General features: G+C 44.2%; 2 protein-coding genes across 4 annotated transcripts in view; one reads left to right on the forward strand and one right to left on the reverse strand.

The window, feature by feature from the left end:
- ACACA (acetyl-CoA carboxylase alpha) overlaps positions 1-3,372 on the reverse strand; it is a 182,349-nt gene extending 178,977 nt beyond the window's left edge. For both annotated transcript variants that reach the window (XM_059717405.1, XM_006276473.4), the window contains exons 1-2: positions 3,309-3,372; positions 2,662-2,850 (exon numbers count right to left, since the gene is read on the reverse strand). The gene's annotated coding sequence lies outside the window, so the exon portion shown is untranslated. The remainder of the gene's footprint in view (positions 1-2,661; positions 2,851-3,308) is intronic.
- Positions 3,373-3,502: 130 nt separating this feature from the next.
- TADA2A (transcriptional adaptor 2A) overlaps positions 3,503-27,683 on the forward strand; it is a 28,369-nt gene continuing 4,188 nt past the window's right edge. Inside the window, exons 1-14 of one of the 2 annotated variants that reach the window (XM_014608088.3) lie at positions 3,503-3,585; positions 3,879-4,396; positions 5,468-5,574; positions 6,940-6,999; positions 7,608-7,699; positions 9,856-10,013; positions 11,172-11,260; positions 12,158-12,230; positions 18,875-18,938; positions 20,941-20,984; positions 21,845-21,955; positions 23,592-23,663; positions 24,298-24,430; positions 25,501-25,544. In XM_014608088.3, coding sequence (XP_014463574.1) covers positions 4,372-4,396; positions 5,468-5,574; positions 6,940-6,999; positions 7,608-7,699; positions 9,856-10,013; positions 11,172-11,260; positions 12,158-12,230; positions 18,875-18,938; positions 20,941-20,984; positions 21,845-21,955; positions 23,592-23,663; positions 24,298-24,430; positions 25,501-25,544 — 1,072 coding nt within the window. In that variant the 5' untranslated portion in view covers positions 3,503-3,585; positions 3,879-4,371. Of the gene's footprint in view, positions 3,586-3,616; positions 3,680-3,878; positions 4,397-5,467; positions 5,575-6,939; positions 7,000-7,607; positions 7,700-9,855; positions 10,014-11,171; positions 11,261-12,157; positions 12,231-18,874; positions 18,939-20,940; positions 20,985-21,844; positions 21,956-23,591; positions 23,664-24,297; positions 24,431-25,500; positions 25,545-27,683 lie in introns of those variants that run through there. The other variant, XM_014608087.3, reaches the window with a different exon arrangement.

Here is a 27,683-nt window from a genome sequence, read left to right on the forward strand (position 1 = left end):
AAGCTGAATATAAGCCAACAGTGTGCTCTTGTTGCCAAAACTAATGGCATACTGGGCTGCACTGGTAGGAGTGTTGCCAGCAGGTCAAGGGAAGTGATTATTCCCCTCTCTTCAGCACCAGTGAGACCACATCTGGAGTACTGTGTTCAGTTTTGGCCCCCCACTACAGAAAGGATGTGGACAAATTGGAGAATCCTGTGGACGGAAACAAGAATGGTTCGGGGGCTAGGCGATATGACTTATGAGCAGAGGCTGAGGGAACTTGGCTTATTTAGTCTGCAGAAGAGACGACTGAGAGGGGATTTAATAGCAGCCTTCAGCTACCTGAAGGAGGGTTCAAAAGAGGATGGAGCTGGACTGTTCTCAGTGGTGGCAGATGACAGAACAAGGAGCAATGGTCTCAAGTTGCAGCAAGTGAAGTTTAGGTTAGATATTAGGAAGAATTTTCTCACTAGGAGGGTAGTAAAACACTGGAACAAGTTACCCAGCAAAGTTGCGGACTCTCCATCCTTGGAGGTTTTTAAGACCTGGCTAGACAAAGCCCTGGCTGGGATGATCTAGTGAAGAATGGTCCTGCTTTGAGCAGGGGGTTGGACTAGATGTGACCTCCTGAGGCCCCTTCCAATCCCAATTTTCTATGATTCTATCTAGTTCTGGTGAAGCAAAATTAAACGCTACTCCCAAGATTTCTAGCCCAATGTTAAAGCCCCAAATGGTTCAGGATCAGGAATGAGCCTGAACAGGGACACAGGACCTAAGCCTCCCCCAGCCTCTACTTAACGCTGTGGAGGTGCTGAACCACATCTCAGTGTCTGAGCTTGGGCCAGCCACCATCTGTGCAAAGGCTCCAAACTGAATCTCTGATCACTGGCAGGTTACATATCTCTACCAAGAGCTTCAAGTTTCACAAATGAACTGCCAAAGGCGACATCCGCCTGTTCTGGAGATCAGCTCTCAAGTTCTCATGCAAATTTGCATACATGAATATAATAAGTAGCCTTCTGGTCTCACAGCGAACAACGGGACATTTCCTCCAAGGGATCTAGACTCTGTCCACCTAAATCAGCATCGCACAGCCTCTCAGGGTATACAAACAACATTTCAAACAAAATTAACATCACAACAGAAGCAGCAAAAACACATTACAGTCGAACAAACAGCAACAACTGTTTTGGGGGGAGATTATGGTTGCTTGGGGGGAGGGGGTTGGAAGAAGGCAATTAATTAATACTGGGTTATAATATCCAAGTTGTGGGTGATTAGGTCATGACCAGACCAGGTGTTCCACAGGGGTGGATTTTTCTACAATGTGTGTATGGGAAAGCAATGATGTACAACAGCATCATAGATGCATGCCTATAAAAAAAAAAAATCCACCTTAATCTCTGGAGCAGGACTTTGATACCAAACATAACATGTTCTGGTTCAATTGGTCTGGCACACAGAAGAGAAACAGACCTCAACGAAAACTTGTAGCTGAGCCTTCCCTGACCAACAGTTTTATGCAAAGCAAGATTCCCTCTGTTCAGGTATCTGCCCTCATTCTCCTAGCAGCAGATAAGCAAATGCAAAGAGGACTAGAGTGCAACACAGCAGGAAGGAACAGGGTAAGGTCACTGGACGGGGAAATATGGACAGGGAAGGAGCAGAGATACTAAAACAAAAAGTGAACCCGGATTCAGGAGGCCGAACAGCTGATCTCACCAATAAGGAAACTTCTGGAAGCTTACTTAAGGGCTCCTAGCGAGGAAGGGAGAATGAACTCCTCCTTGGTATAGCTACGTTGAGATCAGTGATGTCACGCCAGTGAACGCGCCCGAAAATAGAGATGAGCTGCAAGTGAATTGGTATTACACAAACTAAACCATATACCCAGGAAAATATATTACAAGCGCACTAAACACTTACAGAGGAAGACTCCATCGGAGCTAACAGGAGATAAAAACACGACACGAAGAACTTGTGGACCATGTGAGAGAAACTGTCTGATCAGGCTCCCAATCTGGTAAGGGAACACCTGCAGACTCTCTCAACCCAAACGGGGCTCGTATCCCAGCTCCATCTGGGGTGTGGTCTTTTCAGTTTATTCGGCCGAAGATCCCCTGTCCTCGTAAGGGCAGAGAGACCCCGACTGCAACTCAACACATAGATTTATAAACTTTGGTTACATAAGCCTTTCCCATAACACATGCACAAAACTCAGCAGAAAATTACTAAAATGGCATGACTTTGCTCACCCCACATGGTTGGGCCCAATCACCTTGCTTGCCCGCCTAGAATGACAGACTAGTGGCAATCTTAGTTCAAGGTTGCATCAGCCAGCATTGATCAACGGTCATACAAAGGTCACATTAATTTTCCAACATTTTCTAACAACCAGCAGGCCAAAGAAGCAGCAAATGCAGCAGGCGAGATGGGCAGAGAGGAACATCAACATGATCTAACATCTCCCCCTCCCACCTTCCTCCAAGGTTTTGGATCAAATCCGCCCTTTGGTGCAATAGGTGATTTTGATGGCCCCTTCAGTTTGGGTTGGGGCTGCGGCCCTGAACAGGTGCATGCAGACCAGTGAGTGGGAACTAGAGCCTTTCTGATTTGGGCTGAAACCTTCCACTTTCACATCACCCTGCATCTCATCTCATTCCTCACATCCCTCCTTACCTTCTCTTCTTCCTAACAAAGCGGTGTCTCGCCCTGTGCCGCACCCCTTCGCCTGCACCAAGACACGCTCCCAGCAGTCTTCCACAGCTCCTCCGCAGATTGCTTCTCACGTGGTCCTGGCAGAGCGCGTCCCGAACGTGCACCTGTGTCTGGGATATTTGCAGGGGTGTATTTGGTAGGTCTGTTGGTCTGAGACAAAAAGAAATGCAAAACTCTAGGGCACTTGGTCCAGAGATGATAGCTTTTATTAGACCAACTAAGAAATCACAAAAAAAACCACCCAAACAAACTTTTTTCCTGGGATATTTGTAGGGATTGGCGATTATTTTGCTACCAAATTGTCCATGATTGTTGTTACAGCGGGGAACAACTCCTCATCCTTCCAGCTGCACCAGGACACAGTCCTGCATGGTAGGTGAGGCTGTTTGGGCGGGAAGGGGTGTTTTGAAAAGGATCTTTTAAATGTATTTTAATTTTTTCATTGAAACAAAATGTTGTTTCCATTTTACAGGGGTGCAGGTTGTAGCCCTGCTGGTCTAAGGACAGGGGCAGGCACGGTTCTTTGGGTGAACGTGGTCTCTTTTATTAGACCAACTTACAGTTGGAAAAAAAAATTCTTAGCAAGTTAAAATATTTCCATTTCATACCCCACATATTCAAGCGGCTCCCCCCTTCTCCTCCCTTTCACACTTTGGCCCAGCCTCCACATTGAACAACCCCATTCCCCACCCAGAAGAGGAGCCCAGTAGCCACGTGCGTGGCGCAACACGCATGCGCACGCTGCACTACGGACTCTCCCTTCCCCACGTGGATGCTGCGCCACGCATGCGCACGCCGGCCAACCCCTGCAGGTGCGCATGCGGACACCGCCCCGGCTGGCCTTCACCCCTCGCGCATGCGCATATCCCGGCCGCTGGTGGCAGGGTAAGGAAGGGGGGGCGGGAGCAGCTCGCGCGGCCGAAGCACGTGGGGGGGAGGGGGGAGCGCCCGGTGGAGAAGCGGCGGCGGGAGCGACCACGTGAGCGCGGCGGCGGGGGGGTGGGAACGGGACATACCAAGAGGGTGGAAAACAACCGGGGAGCACGGGTGGGCCGGCTCGGGGCAAGTGGCTTCCTCCCCTGTTGTCTCAGTTGCCCCGTCTGTGAAATGGGTTTATTGACTAGATGCACGTAAAGCGCTGAGAGCCTAAATTGAAATGATTTGTCTTTTTTGGACAGGAATAATTGGCTGGGCCGCCTCATCAAAGCCCGCCCGCTCCTGCACCTACGAGGACCGCGCGCCGGAAAGAAACGCCGGTTGACGTTTTTGTTCGCGCCGACTGCAAATAAACCGCGGGAAGACGCAGACCCGATCTAACGCCCCGAAGGAGGGGAGTTGCAGTTTGGCGGGCAAAAATTACGGGCGCGTTATATCGAGATTTTTGACGCTGCGACCCGCGTCGGCGATCGCAACCATTACTGGGCCCCATCCGTCTTCTCCGCGCCCAACGCCCCCTCGATCTTTAGTATTATGACTCCTGGCTTTCTGCGTTTGGTTTCAGAAAATAGACTTTCGGCCGGGGTTCCTGTTGCAGTGACCGCTGGCGGCGCTGTTGCCAGAGCGGTCCTGGCCATCTGAGGGGAAACTCATCTACACTAGGGGCTCCATAGCAGCCTAATTTATTTTGGGTAGAGGCCACCTGGCCGGGCCGAGCTCAACGGCGTGAGGACCATGGAGCGCCTGGCGTCGTTCAGCAGTAAGTACCGTGCCTGCAGGTTCAGCGTGGACAAGGCGCATCAATCACGCCGCTGTTTAGGGGAAGCTGGAGCTCGCTGAGAGGAGGAGGTCGCGTGCTGCATTTCAGCACCGAGTCCAGGGACTGACAAAGGGCTGGACCTAGTCGGTTTCACACCCTGCGAAACCGACTAGCTCCGAAACTGACCAGGTCCCGTCATTTTCCAGACTTTCGATAGCAGCCCTTTGACAGCTGCTGCTTCACTGTTTTCTTCCACCGACTGGTACGCTGTCAGCCGGAGTACGGTTACGTTACAAAAGTAGATCTCGCAGCTAAAATGTGCTTGAGTGGCTCGTTCATTTCAATGATACGCAGACAGGGCATTTGTATGCTTGTAAGTTGCTGCAGAAAGCACCCAGTGCTGCAGCGCTTGCAGATGTATAAGTGGCAAAATGCACATCAGTGGGAAGAAAGTGGCAGTGGTGTGGTTTTGAATTAAAACACCTCTGAAGTGCTTTAGTTCAAAAGCACACCGCTGCCATTTTCTCTGCGCTGACACGCATTTTGCTGCTTACACAACTGCATGTGGCACAGCGCATTGCGCGTCGGCTCCCACGCGGGGCAGACTCGATTAATCGAGTCTGTTCTGAAGCGGCAGGTCTTTGGCACATCCGAGAACTAAAAAAATATGTGTATACCAGTGTTTGTTCTAGTGGAAGCAAAAAAAATTAAGACCTGCTTCATATTAGGCAGCAAAGAGAATTATGCATTTATCCAGTATGCATGTAAGTAGAGTTGACTGCAAACATGTGAACTCTTTCCCTGCAAAAATAATTCATTTAAAAATGGAATATAAACTGAGAATCTAGAAGAGTGGAGACACACTTTCTATAACCATAGGAAATACCTTGAGGGACCCTGAAAGGTCATCTAGTCCGTTCACTTGCTATTCCCAGGCAGGACCAGCTGTCTATAAACATATACCTGCATTTTAAAACTGAGACTAGCCATTTTGAATAACAGTATAAACCACAGTTGCATACTTGTGTTGCACTGGATTTCTTTCAGCATGTTTTCTTGCTGGTTTTGTAGATGACCCATTTGATAAGCCCCCTTGCCGAGGCTGCTCTTCATACCTCACAGAACCGTACATCAAATGTGCCGAATGCGGCCCTCCTCCTTTTCTCCTGTGTTTGCAGGTAAGCTGATGGTAAAAAGTGAAAACGTATGCTTTCTTGAGAAGGTTATCAAGACAATTTCTGGTGTTAACCCACTGCATTACTATTGGGCTCATATCATCTCAAGTGCACCTCAGAAATGTTTGCTCAGGGACCAGGAGAAATGTTAAAGGCTGGAGGGAAAAAAACAAAAAATTTAACATGAGCAGATGAAGGAAATCCTTGAGTAGGCAGCAAAGGACAAACCAGGAGACACGGGCTGCTGACCCATGTAGATAGCTGAACCATCATTTGTCCTATCGCCTATCATGTCTCGGGGTTTATCTTACCACTGAGCTTCCTTTAAAAGTTGGAGTACATAGCTATGAGCCACCCTTAGTATAAAATAAAAATGCTGATCAATTAAATGCATTTGCGTGAGAGAGTTCAGTTCATGGAAGAAAACATGACATGTTTGGAGCTTTGGGTAAACAACAGCTAACGTCTTTTCAGTAAAGCCTAAGAAGATTCAGAAATGAAGCTGGGGGCTTTTGACTGCACCAGTGATCTTTTAGTTCTCTTGTAGGCAAAGTTCATTCATCTCAAGATACAGTTGTACATACTACATGAGCAGGTTAAATTTCTTTTCTGTCTTTGTTTACGCATGCCTGCATATTTGCGTGTGAGTGCATGCATGCATGTGTGTTTCCTTTAACGAAAGGGAAAAACTTTTTTCTTTCATTAAGTTGCTCCATATAATGACCACCTATAAGTTTTATAAGGGGTGTTCACCAGGATCTGGGGGAAGATTTGTTCACCAGAGTGTCCCAAGGGATGACAAGGTCAAACGGTTATAAAATCGTGCAAGACTGTTTCAGGCTGGACATAAGAAAGAATTTCTTTACTGTCCAAGTCCCCAAGATCTGGAATAGCCTGCCATCTGAGGTGGTTCAAGCACCTACTTTGAATGCCTTCAAGAGAAATTTGGATGTTTATCTTGCTGGGCTCCTATGACCCCAGCTGACTTCCTGCCCCTTGGACAGGGGGCTGGACTCGATGATCTTCCGAGGTCCCTTCCAGCCCTAATGTCTATGAAATCTATGAAAACTTTCTAGGCTCTGTCTGAGGAGTGTGCCAGGAATAGATGGCTCCTCATATCTGCCTGATTTAAGTGCCACGATACATTGCAAAACACAATTACAAGTATTTCCTGGTGCTGAAGGTCAGTACGATACAGAATAAGTTTCAGAATTAGTTTAACTTTGATGTTCATCATTTTTAAAAACTAAATCCACACTTGGAACCTATTTTTAAATGGGTATTTTCTGGTAACTAGTACACAAGAGAGAAAAACCAAACACAAAGTCTCAAAAAAACTAATGCAGTGCTAATCTCCTTGTTCTGCAGTGTTTCACACGAGGATTTGAGTACAAGAAGCATCAGAGTGACCATACCTATGAAATCATGGTAAGTACACAGTTCAGGTGACTTATTCATCTTGGGCCTTGTTAGGAGAGAAACCTTTTTTTTTAAACATGGCTTTACTTGATCATGGGTCTGTTAGATATAGATCCTTAAATTCAGAAATGTATAGCTATGAGGAACAGAATTCTGCGTGGAGAGTAATGGCAGCTAACTACGTAGTGGTGCATAGGGGCTTTTTATTTTTTGTCCATATGTGGCTCAAACTCTTTTATTAAAAAAACAAACAAACAGGAGGCAATTTTTCTATCCCATGAAATAATTTTCTATGCACCTCATTAAGGAGCTAAGAAACTTTTTTGGAAATAACGTGGCTAGTTTCTGTTTCAGGTCTTCGCACTTTGTAGAAGTACCAGAAATAGAACAAAATGCAGCCTCATGTAATGTTTTATGACATTCTCACAAACTAAGAGAGATTACAGCAGGTGATATGTGCATTTAATGATTTTTATACATCCCTGGGACACAACAAAGGCCTTAAATGGCCAGTATCAAAGCAGTGGGAGGTTTTGCCAGACTGTGACAGGGTAATAACTTCACTAGGTGGTGGTTTATACTGAAAGGATCACAGATTTTTCTTTTCCACTCTCCAGACTTCAGATTTTCCTGTGTTGGATCCTAATTGGACAGCACAAGAGGAGATGGCCCTTCTAGAGGCTGTGATGGACTGTGGATTTGGAAACTGGTGAGAATTTAGTGTCTGGACCAGAGCCAATTCGAAGTTTTCCCATTGACTGAAGTGGGTTTTGAGTCAGGTTCTCAGAATATGCTGGGGCACAGTAATTCATCAGTCAGATGGTTAGCAGAAGGCTGGGATACTGGCCTCTGTTCCCTTATCTTTCACTGATTGTGTGTAGCATTGAGGGTGGGATGGAAATCGCTGATGACCTAGTACTTACTACAGGCTGCTAAGAATCTGAGGGATGCAAGAGTTCCCTCCACTTGCGGTGAAGTCTGTAGGATCTGAAGGAACTCGGCAATATGCAAGATCAGGCTTTCAATGACACTGTGCCTCAGCTTATACATAACTGTTTTACAGAAGAGTAAACTGCTTAAGACAAAGGTTCTCAAACTGTTCTGTAGCAGAGCTGGTGGTCTGCTAAGAGTTTGCCACCACATGCTGCAATCTCTTCTCTCTTCCAACTGCTATATCGGATCAGACAGCTAGACATACATTAAAATACTTTGCAGATATTATTTTCCATTCACGTAATTGCCATAGTTGCCACAGGGATGATATACATTTGCAAATTAAAAGAGATCATGCTTGCAATTGCGAACCAACTCCCTTCTCCTTCACGAGCCAATCCCTATATTAAAGACGGAGAACTCCAGGCTTTGCTAGAACAGAACTGTCAGGTCTTGTGGATATAACTGTAGACAAAATTAAGCCTGAAAGCCTGTTCCAATTTCCATTTTGAAAAGGACGTTGTCCTGGATGCTTCTTGCAGTATTTTAATCACATTGATTGTCACGTTTCTTTATGCTTAAACACATATTGGCTTTGTTCATTTTTTTTCCCCTATCCTATTTGGCAAAAGCGTTTTTTTCTACCTAACAACACCCCCCCCCCCCCCCCATGCGCACACATACACAGTTCTGAGCTTAGTAGAAATAAGCGTCTACTTATATGTCTAAAATGTGTGTGTGTGTTTATACACATACACATGCATCTTCAACTTACAATACAACTTAATGCAAATAATTCATGCTTTCAGAACATCTCTCACCCAAATTAATGTTACAAAAGGAATTAATAAGCTTCCACATACCTGTCCAAGATTTCAAGGGACTGTTCATACATGCAGAATGCAGCTACCTGGTGGGGGTAAAATACAACAGTGGTTTAATATTGCTACGCAGAGAAGGGAGAAAGTTATATCTTCATTTAAGCGCAAGAGGAATTTGGGAGACTGAATGCGGTTATGTGGCTTGGACTTTGCCATCGCTTGAGGATTAATGAAAAATCCTAAAGGATCTTTAATGACAATAATATTAAATTATTTGTCAAGTGACAACAATATGCTTGGAGCTGTAAAAACAAAAAATAAAAAAACCCAAACAGATAGTGGGGCACTGTCTCTCATCCAAAGAGTTTATAATCTGAAAATCCAAGAATTACATGGGGTCAAGATGCCTTGGTTTTTACATGGCAGTTGAAATGTGCTGCCCCGAGTCTGTGCTGAAGATATTAGTTTGGTACTGACTCAGAAGAGAGTGCCACCCCATGGATTATCAAGTCTGGTTTTTGAAGCATGTGAACATTTTGTGGAGGTCTCTCACCCATGTACTTCAAATGATAAAACATGACAGGATCACACCACGCAGTAAAAAGGTTTTACAAAGCCAAACTGTTGTAATTCACCTGCATCAATGTTGTCAGTCTAGTTATAGGCATAATGGAAGCCAGTGATAAGCTCTGAGAACCTGTGATAAATAGGTCTTAGACTCTCAGTGCCCAAATGGTGATTTTGAGAGAGCTCAAGAAAAACTGCATCTCAAGCACTTTTCCATGTTAGATTACAACAGTTTTGAGGAGAGTTGCACATTAGGATCCGAATTACCACAACTGATGATATTCTAAGGCAGTATTTTTGTCTCTCGGAGACCAAACGTCTTGTTGATTTGCTTCAGAAAATAGAGATTTAGATAATAGTTGTTGGTAAAGACCAGTGGGGTGCAAGTCCTTCTGGGCCAACTGCGGTTTGCTTGTTTGAGAGCCAAAGAATGACCAGCTCCACTTACATAATGAAACAAATCAAAACCTGTCCAAAATGGATCCCCCCCGGGCCATTAATGAAAAGAACAATGGCTGTACTCCTTTTCCCCCACCAACCGTAGGCAAGATGTGGCCAATCAGATGTGTACGAAATCCAAGGAGGAGTGTGAGAAACATTACATGAAACACTTCATCAACAACCCCTTGTTTGCATCCACCTTGCTGAACCTGAAGCAGGCCGAGGAGGTGCAGAACGCAGATGCAGCCATTCCATTCCACCGTAAGTATCCCCCGCCACGATGGACGTGGGGAGAGGGGATTGGGACATTTCCTTGCACAGTCCCTACAACAATATGCAGAGAACGCAATGAACAGACCTTAGGGGAAAATGTCTGTACTCTAGTTTTTTGGAAAGAGGATTTTCCATATTGTGAGCTGAGCCATTGGTATACGGATTATTTACGACTGTGTCCTGCGGGTGCCTTGAAGGGAAGGGAGGAATATGATCACCCCATGCTGAAAACACATGCACATGCACGTGCACACACGCAGCCAGTTGTTACAGGCACCTGCAGGATGTTAAGTTTATTCTATGAAGCATTGGCTTACTCTTACTTTAATATGCATCACTGCTTATATTTATCATAAAAGTGGCACTTTTGAAATGAGGCTAGCTTCCCATTCTTTCTTTGACTAACTGTCCGTTTGTATATATGCCATGTAGGAAGCTGTAGCAATTTTGCAAATTGATTAATCTGTCACAAAGTTAACATTGCTCAAGTTCTCCCCTATTTGGTAGAAGTTCCCTTACAAACCTCACATAAATCACTGGGTTCTCAACATCCTGAGGATGACATTTCATCATAAAGGATGTGCCAGTGGTTAGAGCCAGTCAAGTGGGAGTTGGAAGATCTGGTTACTGCTCCTGGCTTTCATTATGTGACCCGGGGATAGTTGCACTCTGTCTGGCTCAGCTCCCTTACATGTAACATGGGGTCTATAATGTCAGTCTCCTTCACAAAGCTGCTGTGAGCCTTAGTCCATTACCATTTGGCAGACAATAAAAATGCAGAGTTATAGGTGTTTAATTGAAACTCGCTATAAATGGGACCCAGAAGGTGGCAGCTTTAACAACCTTGTTGCTGTTAACTAAAGGAAAACTCTGACCTAAAAGTGAAGAACAGCAGAGGCTTCTGCAAGGGATTCTTTTATGTGAAACATCGAATTTGCATTTGATGTCACATTTATCATCTTGTGTTTTATTCTTACCCCCAGAGAGTTCCCTGTAAGGAGCAAAGGGTACCTCACCCCAGCACTTTTACCCATCCCTGTTTATAGACTAATCAGGCTGTCTTGGCTAACACTAGTTACTCCTGCATCTGCTGCCAAGGGAATATCTATTAATAAACTAAAGCAACAAAACCATGTATCTTCTCAGCTGCTGATGACCCTCCACGACCAACCTTCGATTCCCTGCTCTCCAGGGACATGGCTGGATACATGCCCGCAAGAGCAGACTTTGTCGAGGTAGGAATCTATCTTGTCCTATTATTTTGTGTGTGCTACTGATACTGAAGCAGATGCAGCTGCACAAGCCTCCTACCTAGCAATTTCTTTCCCAAAAAATTATAAAGGGAAATGAAATGGGGGCAGTGGATGATATAATGAAGGATTTATAGATCGGAGAGAGGTGGCGCCAAAGGGCTTGGAAAACTCCTACGTGTCCTCCCGCAAGGCAGTGCCTTGTGTAGAAGGTCTGTAAGGCAGGTTGTTATGAAACACCCCATAACAATCGGCTGCTTATGCAAGAAAGCTGGATGTGTGAATGAGATGCTCAGCCAGATCGGCCAGCTTATTTTTAGTTCATTTTTCTTACAGAAAAGTATGTGTGAGCTTGATCCAAAGCTCATTGAAGCCACTAAGAACCTTCCCATTGCTTTCAGTGTCTATGTCAGGCTTGTCAGAAAACAGCAATCATTGCATGTATAGAACCTGTCACACCCCAGGCTAAATTCAAACCTCATGCTGCCAGCAAGCACAGCCCCCAGTGGTCCATAGTTTTTTGGGGGGGGGTTTGGTATACCTTTCCTTTCTGCTTGGGAGCGATAGAAATCATCTAGTGGATTACATCACTGCATTTGAGTATTAAATCCCCATTCTGGTTGGCTGCATGTGTAATTTCTGCAGCCTTTGTAAATTATATTTCCCCTCATTAAAACCCCATTAGTGTCCCACCTACTCATATCTTACACAGGGATGTAGCCAGTTACATACAGCCATTCTCAACAGTTTTGTGTGTGGGGTGACACTGGTATTTAGCAAATGTCTCCGTTTTCAGTACTCCTCAGCTTTCATGCCTGCCCCACCTTGTTATCCAGGTTTCGAGCATTAACTAGAGAGCTCTTGTTGGTCTCCTTTGAACAGGAATTTGACAACTATGCTGAATGGGATTTGAGAGACATAGATTTTGTGGAGGACGATTCAGACATTTTGCATGGTAAGCCCTAGATCTTGACAAAAATGTTTGAAAATGATGTTTCAAAGTGCCTGCTCACAATTCTTCCCCACTTACTGATGTGTAAAGTTGCAGTATTGATCAAGTTCTCTCACCTGTGTGTGCTGGGATTTCAAACACTTGTGCATTCTTTAGTGTCTTTCCTCCCAATTTCCGGCCAAAAATATTAACCTGTGTATTAACTTAAGACAGGGGGCATTTCTCCTGTTGCAACAGTGCAAAGCAGAACATAACCTCAGGCAGTGATCCCCAACAACAGCAGGCAGCACTTCAGGAAAGGAAGTAAAGAGTACTATGTCCGGTAAAACCCAGAGGTGAAGTTTAGGTAGACATAAGATAATTACCAGAAGTTTGCCAAGAGACAGGTGGCAAGATGCTCTTCTGAAGAGTATATGAAACAGCCATAGATCTTAAATGGTCAGGACCTTAGTTTCACTGAAAGATGGTGCTGTAGGCAGCTCAGTATCTTCTACCAGCGAACTGGGACATTGCTTTACTACTGACCCAGAAGCAAAAGTACCACCTGCTGTATTATTGCAGTGTCTGCTGCACTTTGGAGTCATCCCTTCTATCCTAACCATACGTCGTTTAGGGAATTTGCTAGTGTACCTATTTAGGATAAATTCAGGCAGACACCAGGAAGATAGATGCAGATGAATCCTCAATGCAGGAAATTGAGACTACTGTGCCCTTGAGATTAAACAAAGATTGCACAATCAAGTGTGTACACGGAACTGCCACTGCACAGGGGAATGTAAAGATTTCCCTTCTCCTCCATGGAAACAAGGGCTATTCAGAGCTTCTGATTTTAAAGGGTTCAGATCCTGGAGCTGAAATGCTGTGAATAATGTTATCTAATTGCTACCAGGTAGGGGGAAGTATTTAAAACGATGTTTTAATCCATGTAGAGAGAGGATTTCTGGTTTCTCTTATTATAAAGAAGTTCAGTACTCCACAGCCCTCCACTTGCACTTGAGAGTACTCCAGCTAATCGCTGTGGGTCAGTTCTCAAATAAAGCCTTAACCTCTTCAGCCACAGAGAAGACCCAACATTCCTCAGTCTTTCCAAATGTCACAATTTAGTTTGAAATTCAGTGAGATATAGCTGAAGGTTTAAGGGTTACAAAATCTCTTGTACACAAGAAAGATTTTCATCTCCAGATGATACACTGGGAATAACAAGTTTGTCTGAATTAGAAATGGACCCCTTATTCCTTTATCAGCTTACCTGAAGAAAGTATGGACTTGTTCATTGTACAGACATTCACTACCCCATTTCTCCAACAAAAAAAGTCATAATTTCTCGCACTTCTTGTAGTGTGTTTATATGTCATTACATCAGCTCTGGTTTCCCCCAACTTCTGGGCCGAAAAGCCAAGAAGAGTCACCTTGTTCTGTTCACTAATTTTAACTTTTTCATTCATTAGTTATTCACTGAAAGCTGTTTAACCACACTTTCTCTCTCACACACAGACACACACATACTCTCACATACTTACTTACTCCCCTCCCCACTCCAATTCAGCTATTTAAGAAAGCTGGTTTCCAGCTTCCTATTAACTCCTGTCAAGCTAGGTATAAAAATAAAATTCCTTTTAAAACCTAACTCCTGCCTTGAATCTCCCATTATATACACCGTAGAGTGTCACAGTCCCTCTCGGCAGGCACGTGGCCGTCTAGGTCTCTCTCCAACCCCACGGACCCTGCAGTGGCCATCCCCTTCACTGCGGCTCCCTGGGCAGATTCTCAAGAGAGCGCCTGGGCAGAAAGTCACAGGGTCTCTCTGGCTGCTTGTCCTTTTATGTGTCAGACCTTTTCCAGTCCTAGCAGATCATCAGGTCCCTTTCCCAGCTTGTGCAAGCGGGGAAGGAACGGTGTCTAGCCCATATTCCATTGTCCGAGGTGTGATTCCATGCTGTATGCCAAAGGCATGGGGAATTTCTGAGCCCAGCCAAAGGTGCAGGTCTCAATATGACTTCAGCCAACCTTCCCTGACCTTGGGCTATTCCAGGGGCTGGAGAGGCTCTCCACTGCATTTGAGACCCTCCTGAAGACCTAAATGATAGCTGCCCTGAGGGGCTACAGCACTATCTAGAATATCTGGAACTGATTTTTACAGTGCCCCTTCTGCTTTCTGGCATAGATCCTCTGAAGAATGGCCAGCTGACATGATGCAGTTGGGGCTGGTCCTGCTTTGAGCAGGGGGTTGGGACTAGATGTGACCTCCTGAGGTCCCTTCCCACCGTCATTTCTATGATCCTAAGAAGGTCCCTGAGAGAGAGAGTCGTTGCTGGCCCACAGCTGGGGCTTCTAAGCTTCTTTACAAAGCTCTGGCCCCTTTACACACTACAGAAACCAGCCAGGGCTGAAGAACCCTTTTCTTCTACAACAGGGGTGGGCAAAATGTGGCCTGGGGGCCCCTGAAAAATTTAGAAAATTAATATTTATCTGCCCCTGGCTGCCTGTCATGCGGCCCTTGATGGCTTGCCAAAACTCAGTAAGCGGCCCTCTGCCCAAAATAATTGCCCGCCCCTGTTCTACAAGGATGGAATTTCTCTTCCCGGTATTGAATGTAAATTTGTTTTCCTTTCCTTTTCTTTTTTTAAAGAAATAAAAAAAATCCTGTCCTCCTCCTACAAATCTAGGTTCCTTGTCTACTTTATAAAAATGTTTTTAGATTATACAATGAAACTGAACCTGTTGGATTTGTTTTCTTGTCTTTTCCTGTCGGGTTCACGTCCCCAGACAGCCCAGCAGTTTTGGAATTGCATGCGTTGCACAGGAATGTTTGAGGGCTTTCATTTTAATGATTTTTTAAAAACCCTATTGGTAGCGCTGTTACTTTCCACATTTATATTCTGCATCTACACTACCTGACCCACATCCCTCTAGTATCACTGCACTTGTCCTTGTTATACTTCCTTGTATCACTGAACAGTCTCAATACTCCCACAAGAAAGATGACTGTGATTTTAACATCAGATCCCCAGACTCCCGAGCCACCTTGAACCAGGAACTCAAATCTTGTCTGCTGAGTCATCCTGCACAAGTCTGACCACACAAGGGATAATCAGTATTCCTCGGTCTGTCTTTTTTGATTCAAGCAAAACAGTTTCAGCAACTCTGAAATATTTGAGTCCACGGCCTTTTTTTGTTTGTGGGCAGCATTTGTAAGCCAGCAAGTGCATGCAAATATATAATTTATATTGCAATTAGATATAGCATAATAGATAAGGCGAAAGAAACAATTGATTACAAATCAGTAATTCAGTCAGGGATTTCTGACAATCTCATAAATTGTGCAGTTCCATCAGAGACTGAATTACAGTATTAGTTATTAATTCTTGTCTAGAATTCCCCCTTCCCTCTCCTATAAAGAGAGATTCACTTTCAACGTTGGAAAGCATTTTCCTGAGGCTCTTTATAAGCTCAAAAGAAACTATTGGAAACAGACTACAAATGTGATTTTCAGTAAAGGGCAATGTTATTTTTGTACGAGGTGAAAACTAGCAGGGTCCTTTTCAAAGTGCTGTTTTTAAGTACTTGCAGGCGAGCTTCTTTGGGTAAATCCGATATCTTTTATTAGACCAGCTCAAATAGTTGGAAAAATTCTTCTTTGCAAGCTTTCGGGTACAAATACCCTTCATCGGACAGGAAGCATCTGCAGTTGGCGATGCTACATAATGTTTATACCCTGCACATTCCTGCGGAGACTGCTATAGCTGCCTCACCTAGATCCCCTGCTTACTTGGAGTCATTGGCTCAGGGGACCTCGAGGGTCTTCTGGTCCAGCTCCCTGCACAGATGCTGGAATGCTACTCCAAAACCACCCCTGTCCAATGCTTATTCCATCTCCTCTTGAAAAACCTTTATTAACTTGAAAACCTCCAATGACAAGTTCCCTGGGCAGTCTCACAGTAAGGAGGCTTTTCCTGAGATCTAATCAAAATCTACATTGCTGCATTTTAAAGCCATCGCTTTATGTCCTGCAGGGTAAATTTGGATTGTATCCACTACATGTACACCGAGCTGGGTGCATACTGGGGTGGCCATCCATTTGCAGAGGCTAGTTTAGTTGTAGGATGCCAAACAGTGGGTTAGCTTGCCTGCAGCAGGCCTATCGCTCAGTAGCATGGCAAAGGTCTCTGTAGAGCAGATGATGTTGGAAAGAAAAGAAGCTCTTGGACGTGTTCTTGAAGATCCGCAATACCTTGATTTTGGAGTACAGGAAGTAGCCTTGAACTTCTGCCTATCCTGGGAACCTTAGAAACTATTGCCCAGGGCTTTATCATGCCCCTAAAGGATGCTTTGGACATGTCAACTTGGATTTTCCTCAGGTACCAGTACAACAGCTGTTTCTCTAAAAGAAACATGTAGACCAGTCATTTTAATTCTTGCAGCATTTCTTTTCTCATTTCCATGCAGCGTGTAGCACAGTAGTAGTCTGAGTTATTCATGCATTCCAGATCTTGTAATCAGTTGCTTCTATGCGAATGTGTCAATAAAGAGAAGGAGAAGACTGCAACAAATATGAATTTTCTCTGTGTGAGAGCTCCAATTTTTCCTTCATTTGCTCAGGTAAATGTTCTCTCTCCTCCCTAGTCAATCATCATTTCTTTCAGAACATGTTACATTAAGTGAAAGCGTAAGAAATACAATCCTCCAGTTAAAGGTGACCAGTTACTAGTGGTATTTATAGGAGTCCCTTTTTCAATTTCTGTGTCTACTTATTAAGTTCTGCCCACACAAGTCCCCCAAAAAATAACATGGTAGCTGAGCTTTCCACAGGTTCATGAATGCAGAAAGGTTTTATTTAAATTGGCAGCAATTCCAGAACTTAGTAAGATATTTCATTCATATTTGCCTTGCTGCATGTCTTCTTCTCTCCCTAAATCTAAACAAAAGAGAATTTCCTAATCTTGCCTTATTGCTGAGTTAGGTAACCCCCAAAGTTTGTAAGATACATTCTTTTTCCAGTCACCCTACACTTAACAGGCAATCAGTAAAAATCAGAGCCATAGTAGCAATAACGATGCAATTTTTTGCATCTTGATTTTATAACGCTTACAGTCCTGCATTTAATAAGCTGCAGTCTGAATATTTTATAACCCTTATGTCACTCTTTAGGTATTGCATTAATTACCCGTAAAGCAGAAGTACAGCATAATCCTGAAGATGCTTTATTTGCTGACGGAGCATCAAGAAATGTCTTTCAGAACAAAATTCCTTTTAACTCAGCCACATAACCCTTGGAAATTTCTAGTAAAACAGGGATGACTGCTAACTTGCCCAAAGGTTTGGGGTTATATATCATTTGCGTGCATATATATATATATATATATATATATATATATATCTCTCTATCTCCCTATTGTATATCTCAAAATACCATACCGTTCATACAGCCATTTTTCATGCAGCCGGTTTCTTCATTTTTTGGCTAATTGCTTATTGATTGGTCCCTCCATTAATAAACTACCATCGATCAACTTTGTCCTTAATCTGTAGCTACAGGGAGGCAGTGGTCATGTCTGGGTCACATTTCTAGATTCTGCTACACTTTGGCCACCCTTCTTTATGCAACAGACTGGGTTGGGAGGAGAAATGCTCTTGCCTGGTTTCAGAGATTTGCATGTTTTCTCTGCAGACTATGAATCTATTATAGATTCATAATTTTTCTCAGAAGGAACAGGCTTAAAATACTTAATGTTGTGAGAGAATGCCAATCTAGAAATCAGCCCACTCACAGCTTGTATTTAGCATCATAGGACCTTTGAATTATTTAACAGAATTATGAAGGGAAGGCAATGGGTGTCTCCTTATCTACTCTTGCCTGAGTTTACTGGGAAAGTTATTAACCTCATTGTATCAGTGAAAATGACCTGCAGGATCTAGTGTAGATTGGTTGAAAAGCAGACAAATTAATTTAGAAATGCAGGTGCCCTCTAATAAATACATTCTCTCCATGCTTACCGAGAGCTGCCCTCAACTTTTCTTTTTATTCTTTTGCCAGAGAAGTTATAGAGAAGTTAACTGGCTAAAAAGCTACCGTTATTTTCTGAGGCTTACAATCTACTCTGCATTTTCTCAGTTCAGACCATTGGTCTCTCTTCTCTTAACATTGCTCTGATCTTGTTCTCTTCCTCAGCAGGCTAACCTCACCCAATGATACTTCACACATTAAACCTGACCCACTTAATCTTTCCAGAAGGTACAAAGGACTACATTGCTCTTGTGGGCAGAACCACAAAAAGTTTCCCGCCAGTAAAAAATATTTAGCCCAGTTATCAAAGGGAAGGAAAGTGTGGATCAAGGCAAACTAAAATTCATACTTACACAAGATAGATGTCTGTGTTAATTGGAAAGAGAAACTAGAGGAAGTTTTTCCAAGTGGCGTGTGTAGCTTGCACAAAACTAGCCCACAGCAGTTTGCTGCTGCTGCTGCTATGCAGGTCAGTGGCTTGAGATGTTCAATGTCTTGAAGACAAAGCAGCTAGCCCCCTTCCTGCAGGTGAAGTGGGTCTTGTCAAGCTATGCTGAACACGGGTTGTTGGGGGACTTGGGGACAAACCTAGTTTGATAAGGCTTTTTGTGATGAATCTAGTCTTCATTTCTATGCTTTGCAGCTCTGAAGATCGCAGTTGTAGATATCTATCACTCCCGGTTGAAGGAAAGGCAGAGGAGAAAAAAGTGAGTTTGCCACCAGTGACTGTATATGACTGCTTCCCCCTGAACATGCTGCGTGCCCTGAGATTGAATGTAATTGGCTTTTCTCTAGCTTTGATCACTTCAGGGAAATTTCTCCTGTTGGAACTGCATAACAAGGCAGAAGGGGTAGAAAGGCCTGGCCCTGGTACCTCGCACGGTGGTGCAATCTGGGGCAAACAGTGCTTTCTGTACCAAGATCTCAAGGCACTTTGTTAGCAGCTAAGATTCCAATGTGCCTGGGAGATGACATACCCATTATACAGGGGTAGAAGCTGAGGTTCTCCGTTGTAGGGAGCTAGTGATACGTCCAGCAGCAGAAACCAGCAGTCCTGCCTTCCAGCTCCTTTCTCTAGTCCCTGTACAGTCCTGGCAGGCCACACATACATAGGTCCTGGTTTAGGAAGCCTGAATTCCAGTCTGCTACTTTAACTGCTACACCAAACTCTCTCTGGTGAAACACTCACTTCATTATCTTATTGCACTAGAGTTTCCAGGTTAGTTCCTAAGGATTCATAAAAAGATCACAATGATATTGCTGTCATGAGTGGCTAATTTCTTCAACACGCTTTAGGATTTTTAGAAACAGTCAAGAAATCTCTTTATTAGCCTCCAGTTTGCAACATCTTTCAGGTGGTTCATTCAGTTTTAAGGTTATCATCTGCTCTCTTAGTGCCTTGGGGAAAGATGATCCACTTCAGAGTGAGATTCCTAGCCCTCCTCCCAAACACAACACTGTTAGTCTGAAAATAGTTGAAAGAGATGGTGACCTAATTCATCCTGACCTTCCTTCCTCTAAATAATTAATATTAGTGTGGCATAATCTACATGGCAGTATACCGTGTAAGCTGTCAAAGGCAGCCTGGCCCCATAGTCCCTGTCGTAGTATAGTTCATATTTGTGTTAGTGACTCCTAAGTTTTATAGATGGGGAGAAGGCAGTATCTCAAAAGAAAAAAAACCTGCTAATGTCAGTGTTAAAAAGTATGTCCCTGCTGTACCTGGGGCAGGGATACAGACCTGTGCAGTGTGTATTAGTCAGAAGTGTGATGGACTTCCTAGAGTAAGAGGTGTAATTTTCTGAATGCCTCTATTGCTCACAAGCTCTGCATGTATATTAAAACGAGATGATGGAGATGATAGCCATGTGATAATTGCAGAGCTTTGTGACAAATTACTGGTCAGATACCTGTGACCACCCCAATTGCCTCTGCCATCTTTATTCCCTCCAACTGTTTTAATAGTCCAAACTCCTGAATGGCTTAAAAATGACCGGTTTTTAACATCTTAAAAAAAAAAGTCAAGATGGCAAAGCAGCTTCCTTCTTTGCTTTTGAATTCTAGCATTGATCGCCCATTATTACGCCCCATACAAGGAGACATTTCATCCCACTATGCAGCTGGAAGTCTTGCCTACTGAGACCTGACTCTTGCTTTTAACCTCGGGAGGTGACATTAGTCACAGGAAGTTTGTTTCTAGAAAAGCCATTTTCAATCCTTTTGAGAAGTCACAGCTTTCCTCGCGCCGTATGCCGTTGGCCTTGCAGTAATACACATGGCTGTCCCAAATTCATGCTGACCCGAAGCCCTCTAAATCAAGGGTCAGCAGTGTTTTTGGGCCAAGTGCCAAACACCTGCAACCTCAACATGCAAGATGTTGGTGCGTCAGGGACGGATGGCGGGGGAGCTACGAGGGGCCCGATCCTTCTTGTGGCAGCACAGCCCTGGCCCCTTCCCCACCATCCGCCCCACGACACACATGCCAAGCAAAATGTCTTCACATGCCATGGTCTGACATGTGCCAGGGGTTGCTGACCCCTGCTTTAGATCCTGTTTTCCCAGCTTATACAACTTTGCATGACTTTCACTAAATGTTACCAGAACTACTTCAGAGTTTTAAGTCACAGTTTCTTCCCAAACTTTCTTGGTATTTATGCACTGATGCATGAATTATTACTTTATAGTAATACTGGTTCTTCCTTCTTATAGAATTATAAGAGACCATGGCCTCATCAACCTCAGAAAGTTTCAAAGTAAGTACAAATAAAGCTTTTTGTTTTAAAATGGCCTCAAGCTGAACGCTTTGCATGCCAAATGTTTGGCCTCATGTTACAGTGTAGTATACTCACACTACATCTAGATATCACGTGGTGGCACGTATAGTTTTGAGCACCGTATCATAAAATGATCATTTTGTCACCATGAGAAGGATCTCAGATTTGGAGCTTTGGGATGGTTATGCATCCTAGCAGTCTGTTCTGATCCCTTTCCTCTATTGCTGGTGGGTTTTATTTGCTTCTTCTCAGACCAAAATTACCATTAGACCCATTTCACAGCTTTGTGCTCATCTTAAAAAGCTGTGAATGTAATATAATATAATATAAAAAATAATATATATATATATAATATAATATAATATAAAAAAATATTATATTATAATTGCATGTTACTACAAACTGATAGAAACCAGGTATTTCAGCAACACCGTGGGACCCTAATTGGGCCCCTTTATACAACGCACTTCATAAGCCTCAAGGCCCTGTCTGCACTGGCAAACACTAGTAATAAAAATCACTACATACTCACTGGTTTGGGTGTCCCGGTGCTAACAGTATTGGCATGCCTAATAAGGTTTTTGGTCCCCGAGTATATTTTACCCCCGTGTTGGGTACAAAACGGTAGGAATTCTGCATAAATGCCTGGACCTGCCACTTTTTAGCATTTTATCTCTAACGTTGTGTAAACTCCCGAGTTGCCAGCACCACGTATGAACGCATAAAAGGAACTGCTAGAAGTTATCACAAGAGTAGCTTCTTGACACAAGGCTTTGCTGCTCCAATTTCCTGCCAGGCATAAAGGTATTGCTTACAGGGTGCGTATTTGTTTCACGTAGTTTTGGAGAGACGATACCCGAAGGAGGTCCAGGACCTTTATGAGACCATGAGGCGGTTCGCAAGAATTCTAGGGCCAACTGAACACGACAAGTTCATTGAAAGCCATGCATGTAGGTATTTGGGGTTTTACGGTTAAACGGTTGGGGAGGAGCGCGCATTTCCAGCGAGGAGTTGCACTTACTGATCATTGACCTCCCATAAATGTACATAGTATGGAGAGCTAGTTTTCTTCCTCTTCTCCCATCTACTCACCTCAGGCAAATATGGTTTTGGCTTGATGCCCTACATAAGCGGTAGCTCTGACAAGTTGGTTTTTCTTCGGTGTTTTGTTTGAGTCCATTGCCTGACATGTCACCAAATGCTCTAGTCCCATGGTATTTTATCTAGTCCTTTCTCTTCATAAGACAACTCTCCAGGCACTGCCACTCTGTCACAAACTGCAAAGCACTAGTGACTTAGGCCCGTGTTGGGATTAAGTCAGCTATTAATTGCATCTTCTATGAGATACACATGTGGTATCTTAGCAAGTACATGATGGTTTGGTGCAGCCTCCATTATGTGTTCTTCCTTCATCTAATTTCCAAATACTTTTTTTTTTTTTTTATACATAATTATAGCATGCATCTCAGTGTATCCTGGTGTCCTAGTCAAATCCCCATATAAGTCATTACATCCTGCTTGCTTAATTCTGTGATTTGAACTGGGAAAATCCTTCTTCATTAGCAAGCACAAGGCTACATGTAAATAGCCACTATGTTCCACCCCAGATGTGGCTGCATTTCATGACCGATACTGCTACATATCAATGGCCTGATCTTAGTAATCTCAGCTCCCCAAAGTGGTACTTCCTTGCAAACGTAGTCCCATGGTCTTATTAATAATAGTGAAATTCTTTTGTAACCCAAGTAGTCTTTTTATATACGTCTCCTAAGCAACGCAAATTAATTCATGCTAGACAAATTATGCTTATTGTGAGGTAACTGGTACTTGGAAACTATATAAGTAAAGCTCCAATGAATAAATCTCTGAACTAGAAATGAAACACCAAGGTTATAATGGCAACCTGAATAGATTGCAAAGGGGGATGCATGTCAGGGAGTTGGTCCAATTATTATAGCAGTGGTTCAGAAGTGGCTTAGGAAAATGCAAGTGCCTGGAAGGCAGGGAACCGCGTTTTTAAAAATAAGTAAATAAAGGTAAAATGAGAACACACAAAGGTTTTCAAACCATGAGTCACTCGCTTGCAGAGATGTCATGTGCCAAGCCAGAGTCCCTTGCTTTGCAATCTCAGTCTTTTGTGATCTGGGCTATCGCCTTCAATGAGAACTCAAACGGGCCCTAAATTTCATGTAAAGCTTTCCTGTCTGCCAACTGGAGAGAACAGCACATATGTGACTAACAGTGTTGTGAGGACTGTTCATGTCTGTCAAACACTTCCTGGAAGCTCAGCGCATCATATATAAGCCATATAATGTTAAGGCGCGGGGATTCCCTGAGTTTGAACTTCCTTGGGCACAAACATGTCATTCAGACGTGGTTTTGTAGCGCGATGACCAAGACTATCATCACATACGCTGACTCGGAGGTTCTGCCAGTCCGAGGCTGCCTGTGGCTGCGTGCACTTCAGCACTGGCCTGCAAAGTCGGGGCTAGCAGTATTCCTAGTGCACCAATGTTCACTACCACCAGTGCTGACCTGTTTTTGTTTTTGGCTTTCTCTACTCCTCACTGTTGGGGGGAAAAACAGTGGAATTCGAACTGCGAAGGGAAATAAAGCGGCTCCAGGAATACAGAGCAGCAGGAATCACCAATTTCTGTAGTAAGTACAAGTTAGATGACTAGAAAGGCCTATTTCAGATAAAGAAATAGTCTAATAATACATATTAGAAATAAACACAGTCATATTTTACACATCCTCATGCTGGCATAAGCATCATTCGCTACCTTGGCTACTGGCAGTTGGCCGAATTATCCATCAGTTCAATTATGGGGGTTTCAAAACTAGTTTGAGCCATTGGGTAGATTGATGAATATGCCACTTAGAGCTCTATGTTTGTTGCCACCCAGAAGAGTACAAAAGAAACTGCATTGTACCCTGATCACAAATGCATGGCATCTAGGGGAAGGGTAGCTGCACACACTGTCTGTCAATAGGCAAAGAATGCAAGGGAGGGATCCAGCCTTTGAAATGTCCGATTCCATCCTGGAAGTGCAGTTACAGAAGTGTTTTTGGCCCTGAAATAACATGGGATTCAAAAGGGTTGGATTGCTGTGCTGGGGGGGTCTTACCCCACACAGTTCCACTGAAATCCCTCACGCTCACTGATGGAGGGTGGCAGAATCTAGCCCAGCATTAGAGAAGAGTTTCTTGCCCATCTCTAGAAGTGAAAAAGCAGCAGGCCAAGAGTTTTGATTGAGCTCAGTTAACCTGAATATGGGGTCTGTTGCTATAGGTGCTAGGACTTATGATCATCTCAAGAAAACCCGAGAAGAGGAGCGGCTGAAGCGCACAATGCTTTCCGAAGTCCTCCAGTACATCCAGGACAGCAGCGCCTGCCAACAGTGGCTCAGTCGACAAGCCGATATGTACGGATACAGTAAGATTAAGCATTTTCCATACACAGGCATTATTTGAACAACACATGAAGCACATTTCTTTCTGTTGGGAATGAGCGTGTTTCCAGATTAGTGTGGTGGGAAAGGAGGGCTGTCTACAGAATCCACAGAAATAGAAACCCTGCTCTCTTCCCCTTGCTTTTCCTTTTGTCCTGCTTATCTCTACCCATTTATAGTTTCACTGATGTCCTACCACACTTTTAGCTTCTCTCATGCCTTGCAGTCTCAAACCAGCAGAGACTCCCTATGCCTGACGAAGGGTATACCCAAAAGCTTGCCAAGAACTTTTTTCCAACTACTCAGTTGGTCTAATAAAAGATATCACATCTACCCAAAGAACCTGGCGTGCCCATGTCCTTAGACCAACACAGCTACAACCAAAACCTGCGAAATAGAAACAGCACTCATTTTAGGTTGGAAAAAAAACAAGACAAGCTAGTTCAGTAACTTGGTTTCTGACGTGGTTGGGTTTGCATTTGTTTGTAGCACTTCACCACATTATCTCCTTACAATTGAACTCTGCCTATTAAGCCGTTGAGGGAAACAAGGGTCTTTATGGCTTTTAATGACAGCACATGATATGTGAAACACTTTGTTACAGGATGATTGTAGATACAGGAGCAGCATTATCACCATAACAGTCCACAGGACTCTGGGGCTTTGCTTTAAGAAAAAAAAGCACAATAGAAGGAAGGCAAATGTGCAGCTCGTGTGGTTTGGTGTTGGAAATTTAAGAGGGTTATGATTTCCTTCTGGCTCCCACAAGCCTAGATCAGTCTCTATCAAGACAGTGCCCTCCTGCATGGATTTTGGTTTTTGTTGTTTTTTCTTTAAAAAAAAAAAAAAAAAAAAGCGTTCAACTTCTGTCTTTGCTCCGTGGCCCAGTCCTGAACAGCTGTAAATCCCACTGTCCCATTGCACACACAGACCCTTAGACTTCTAATTATCACGAACAGATAGAAATGTAGGGACCAATTTATTGTTATTGTATTGCTATCATTACATACGTGTCAGTAATTTGAAATCCTATTTCCTTACAGTGATGCTGGCCTGAGCCCCACAGTCACAGTTGCTTCCAATTCAGGTAAATATACCCTGCAGTGGAGCTGCAAGAGCCCAAACCAACCATGCATCAGTCACACCACCCTGACAGCTATGTAAAGAGAGTGGTCTCTCTTGGCCAAGTGAGAAAGTATAACTCCAGAGCCCTTATGTGCCAGCACTGTAAGACTTCACACAGCCTTTCATTCACAACTCATTCCAAGAGCAAAAGGCATAGATTTGCTGAATCCTTATGGTCTTTGGTTACAGAAGAGAATCAGTTCTAGAGCTCTTTTATTGAGCAGGGCAGGAAAGGAGAGTGGACCCCCATATCATATACTGAAACAAGTCCCTGGAAATGTCTTGTCCTTTTTCTGAAGCAGCATGGAAACGGTGTCTGGGCCCTTTCACATATCAGAGGAATGCGAGCATGACAAACATGGCTGGCTGCAGATGGTATGAGGGTACATGTGACACCAAAATAATTATCTAAGAAAAACTATGAAGGTTGCAGAATGAAGCGTGCTAAAGGGAGCAGATCCCAGAACACAGGTCCCTTGTGCAATCTCAGTTGCCAGTATGCTTTAGGATAATCTTCAATTACACAATCGCCTACTACAGGACCCCTACCACATTCAGCAAACAGAGTGGCAAGGCTCTTAGGGGGATTCAGGCTTGAATAAAAGAGACTGCTGTCAATAGGAACCCCATTAAATTTGTGGCAGAAGAGGGATGGCACGTGCTGAACGGTCGGGGGATTGCAGGAGCAGAAAAGCACGTTAGGATTAAGGTAATTGCGTGCTACCTTGGAGAGCGGGATTCAATCCCCGTCTTTGCGACAGAGTTCCTGCGATGCCAGGAGTCGCTTCAACCCACCCTTTCATGGGTGGACACAGTGCGTGTTCCTCAGTTTCTGGGTGCCTGATTTGAGGCCTTGAGCTCTGGGCTGAAGCGTTGAACACGTGGCTGCTGCTGAAGTCAGTAGGAGCTGCACTTTGAACACTCATGAAATGCTGTGTTTTATGGCGGGGGGAGAGGGGAAAGGGAACAGGCCCCAAGTGTCTCAAACCAGGTGGCCAAAGTGAGTGAACTCCCCCCTTATTTGGCAATTGTTGTGAAACTAGAAATGGGGAGATGTTTGTGAAGCAAGTAGTTACCACAGCAGTCAGTGCCGTAGCCGAAGGCCAGGAGGCTTTTGCGCTCTTCAGAACGGCTTGTTCCGCTGCACAGTAAATAAGGCCTGAGGCTATGGGATGAGCAGCTGGAAGAAAAACACAAATCTGGAAGAGCTGCTCATTAATGAGCACCGTCCATTCTGCACACTGAGTGTGACGGGGACCCTGTGGGGAAAATAGTATATAAGTGTGTAAACTGAGCCTGTGCCATCACGCACACATGGAGGGACACGTTAAGTTGCACAGCTTCAGTTATGGTGTTTCCTGTTTCAACTTTGCAACTTAATAACCAGCTTAAGTGCCCACATTTTTAAGCAGCAGACTGACCTAACAAAGTTCACATGTGCATCCTGGCCAGCGCTGTTCCTGGCTCTGGAGAGGGGCGTACCCTTGTGAGCACAGACTCTTCTGCTTGCCTTCCCCACCAAACTCTGGCCTTTTCCCTCTACCATGCCCCTACCACGTCTCTTCTCCCCTAGCCAGTCCCCGTTGTCGTTCCTCGGGCTTCTCATCCTAGTCCCAGTCTTGTGGCCAAAAGCAGTTTTCCCCTCCAGACTGCATGCCCCATTCTGCTTGTACATCCTCCTCTGAGCTCCACGTCTGATCTGTCCTCTTTCCCTTTCCAGATTGCAGTCACCCCTACACCCACATTCCTTTTCCCAGGTTTTTCCCCCAGTCCCTCCCACTTCTCTCCCATATCTCAGCTCCTTATCAAATCTGCCTTGTCGCCTCCCCACCCTACCGGTTCCCAACTCTCTTCTTGCCCAGCAAGTTCCCTCTCCCTCTTTCTTTCCCTCCCCCATTCCTTTTTCCCTTCCACTCCTCATCCCACGTCAGGCTTTTGTCCCTCCATATTCAGCCCAAAGATCTTCCTTATCTGTGCCGTCTGTGCCCAGGAAAGGGGAGAGGGGCTTCCTGCTCTGTTCTAGTACTCAGACCCAGAGCAAGACTCAGCGTAGCCTTGGAGCAGCCAGATACTGCAGCTGCAAGCAGAGTCTTGACAGACT

Source organism: Alligator mississippiensis, chromosome 14, assembly GCF_030867095.1.
Source record: "Alligator mississippiensis isolate rAllMis1 chromosome 14, rAllMis1, whole genome shotgun sequence".
NCBI classification, from domain to species: Eukaryota; Metazoa; Chordata; order Crocodylia; family Alligatoridae; genus Alligator; species Alligator mississippiensis.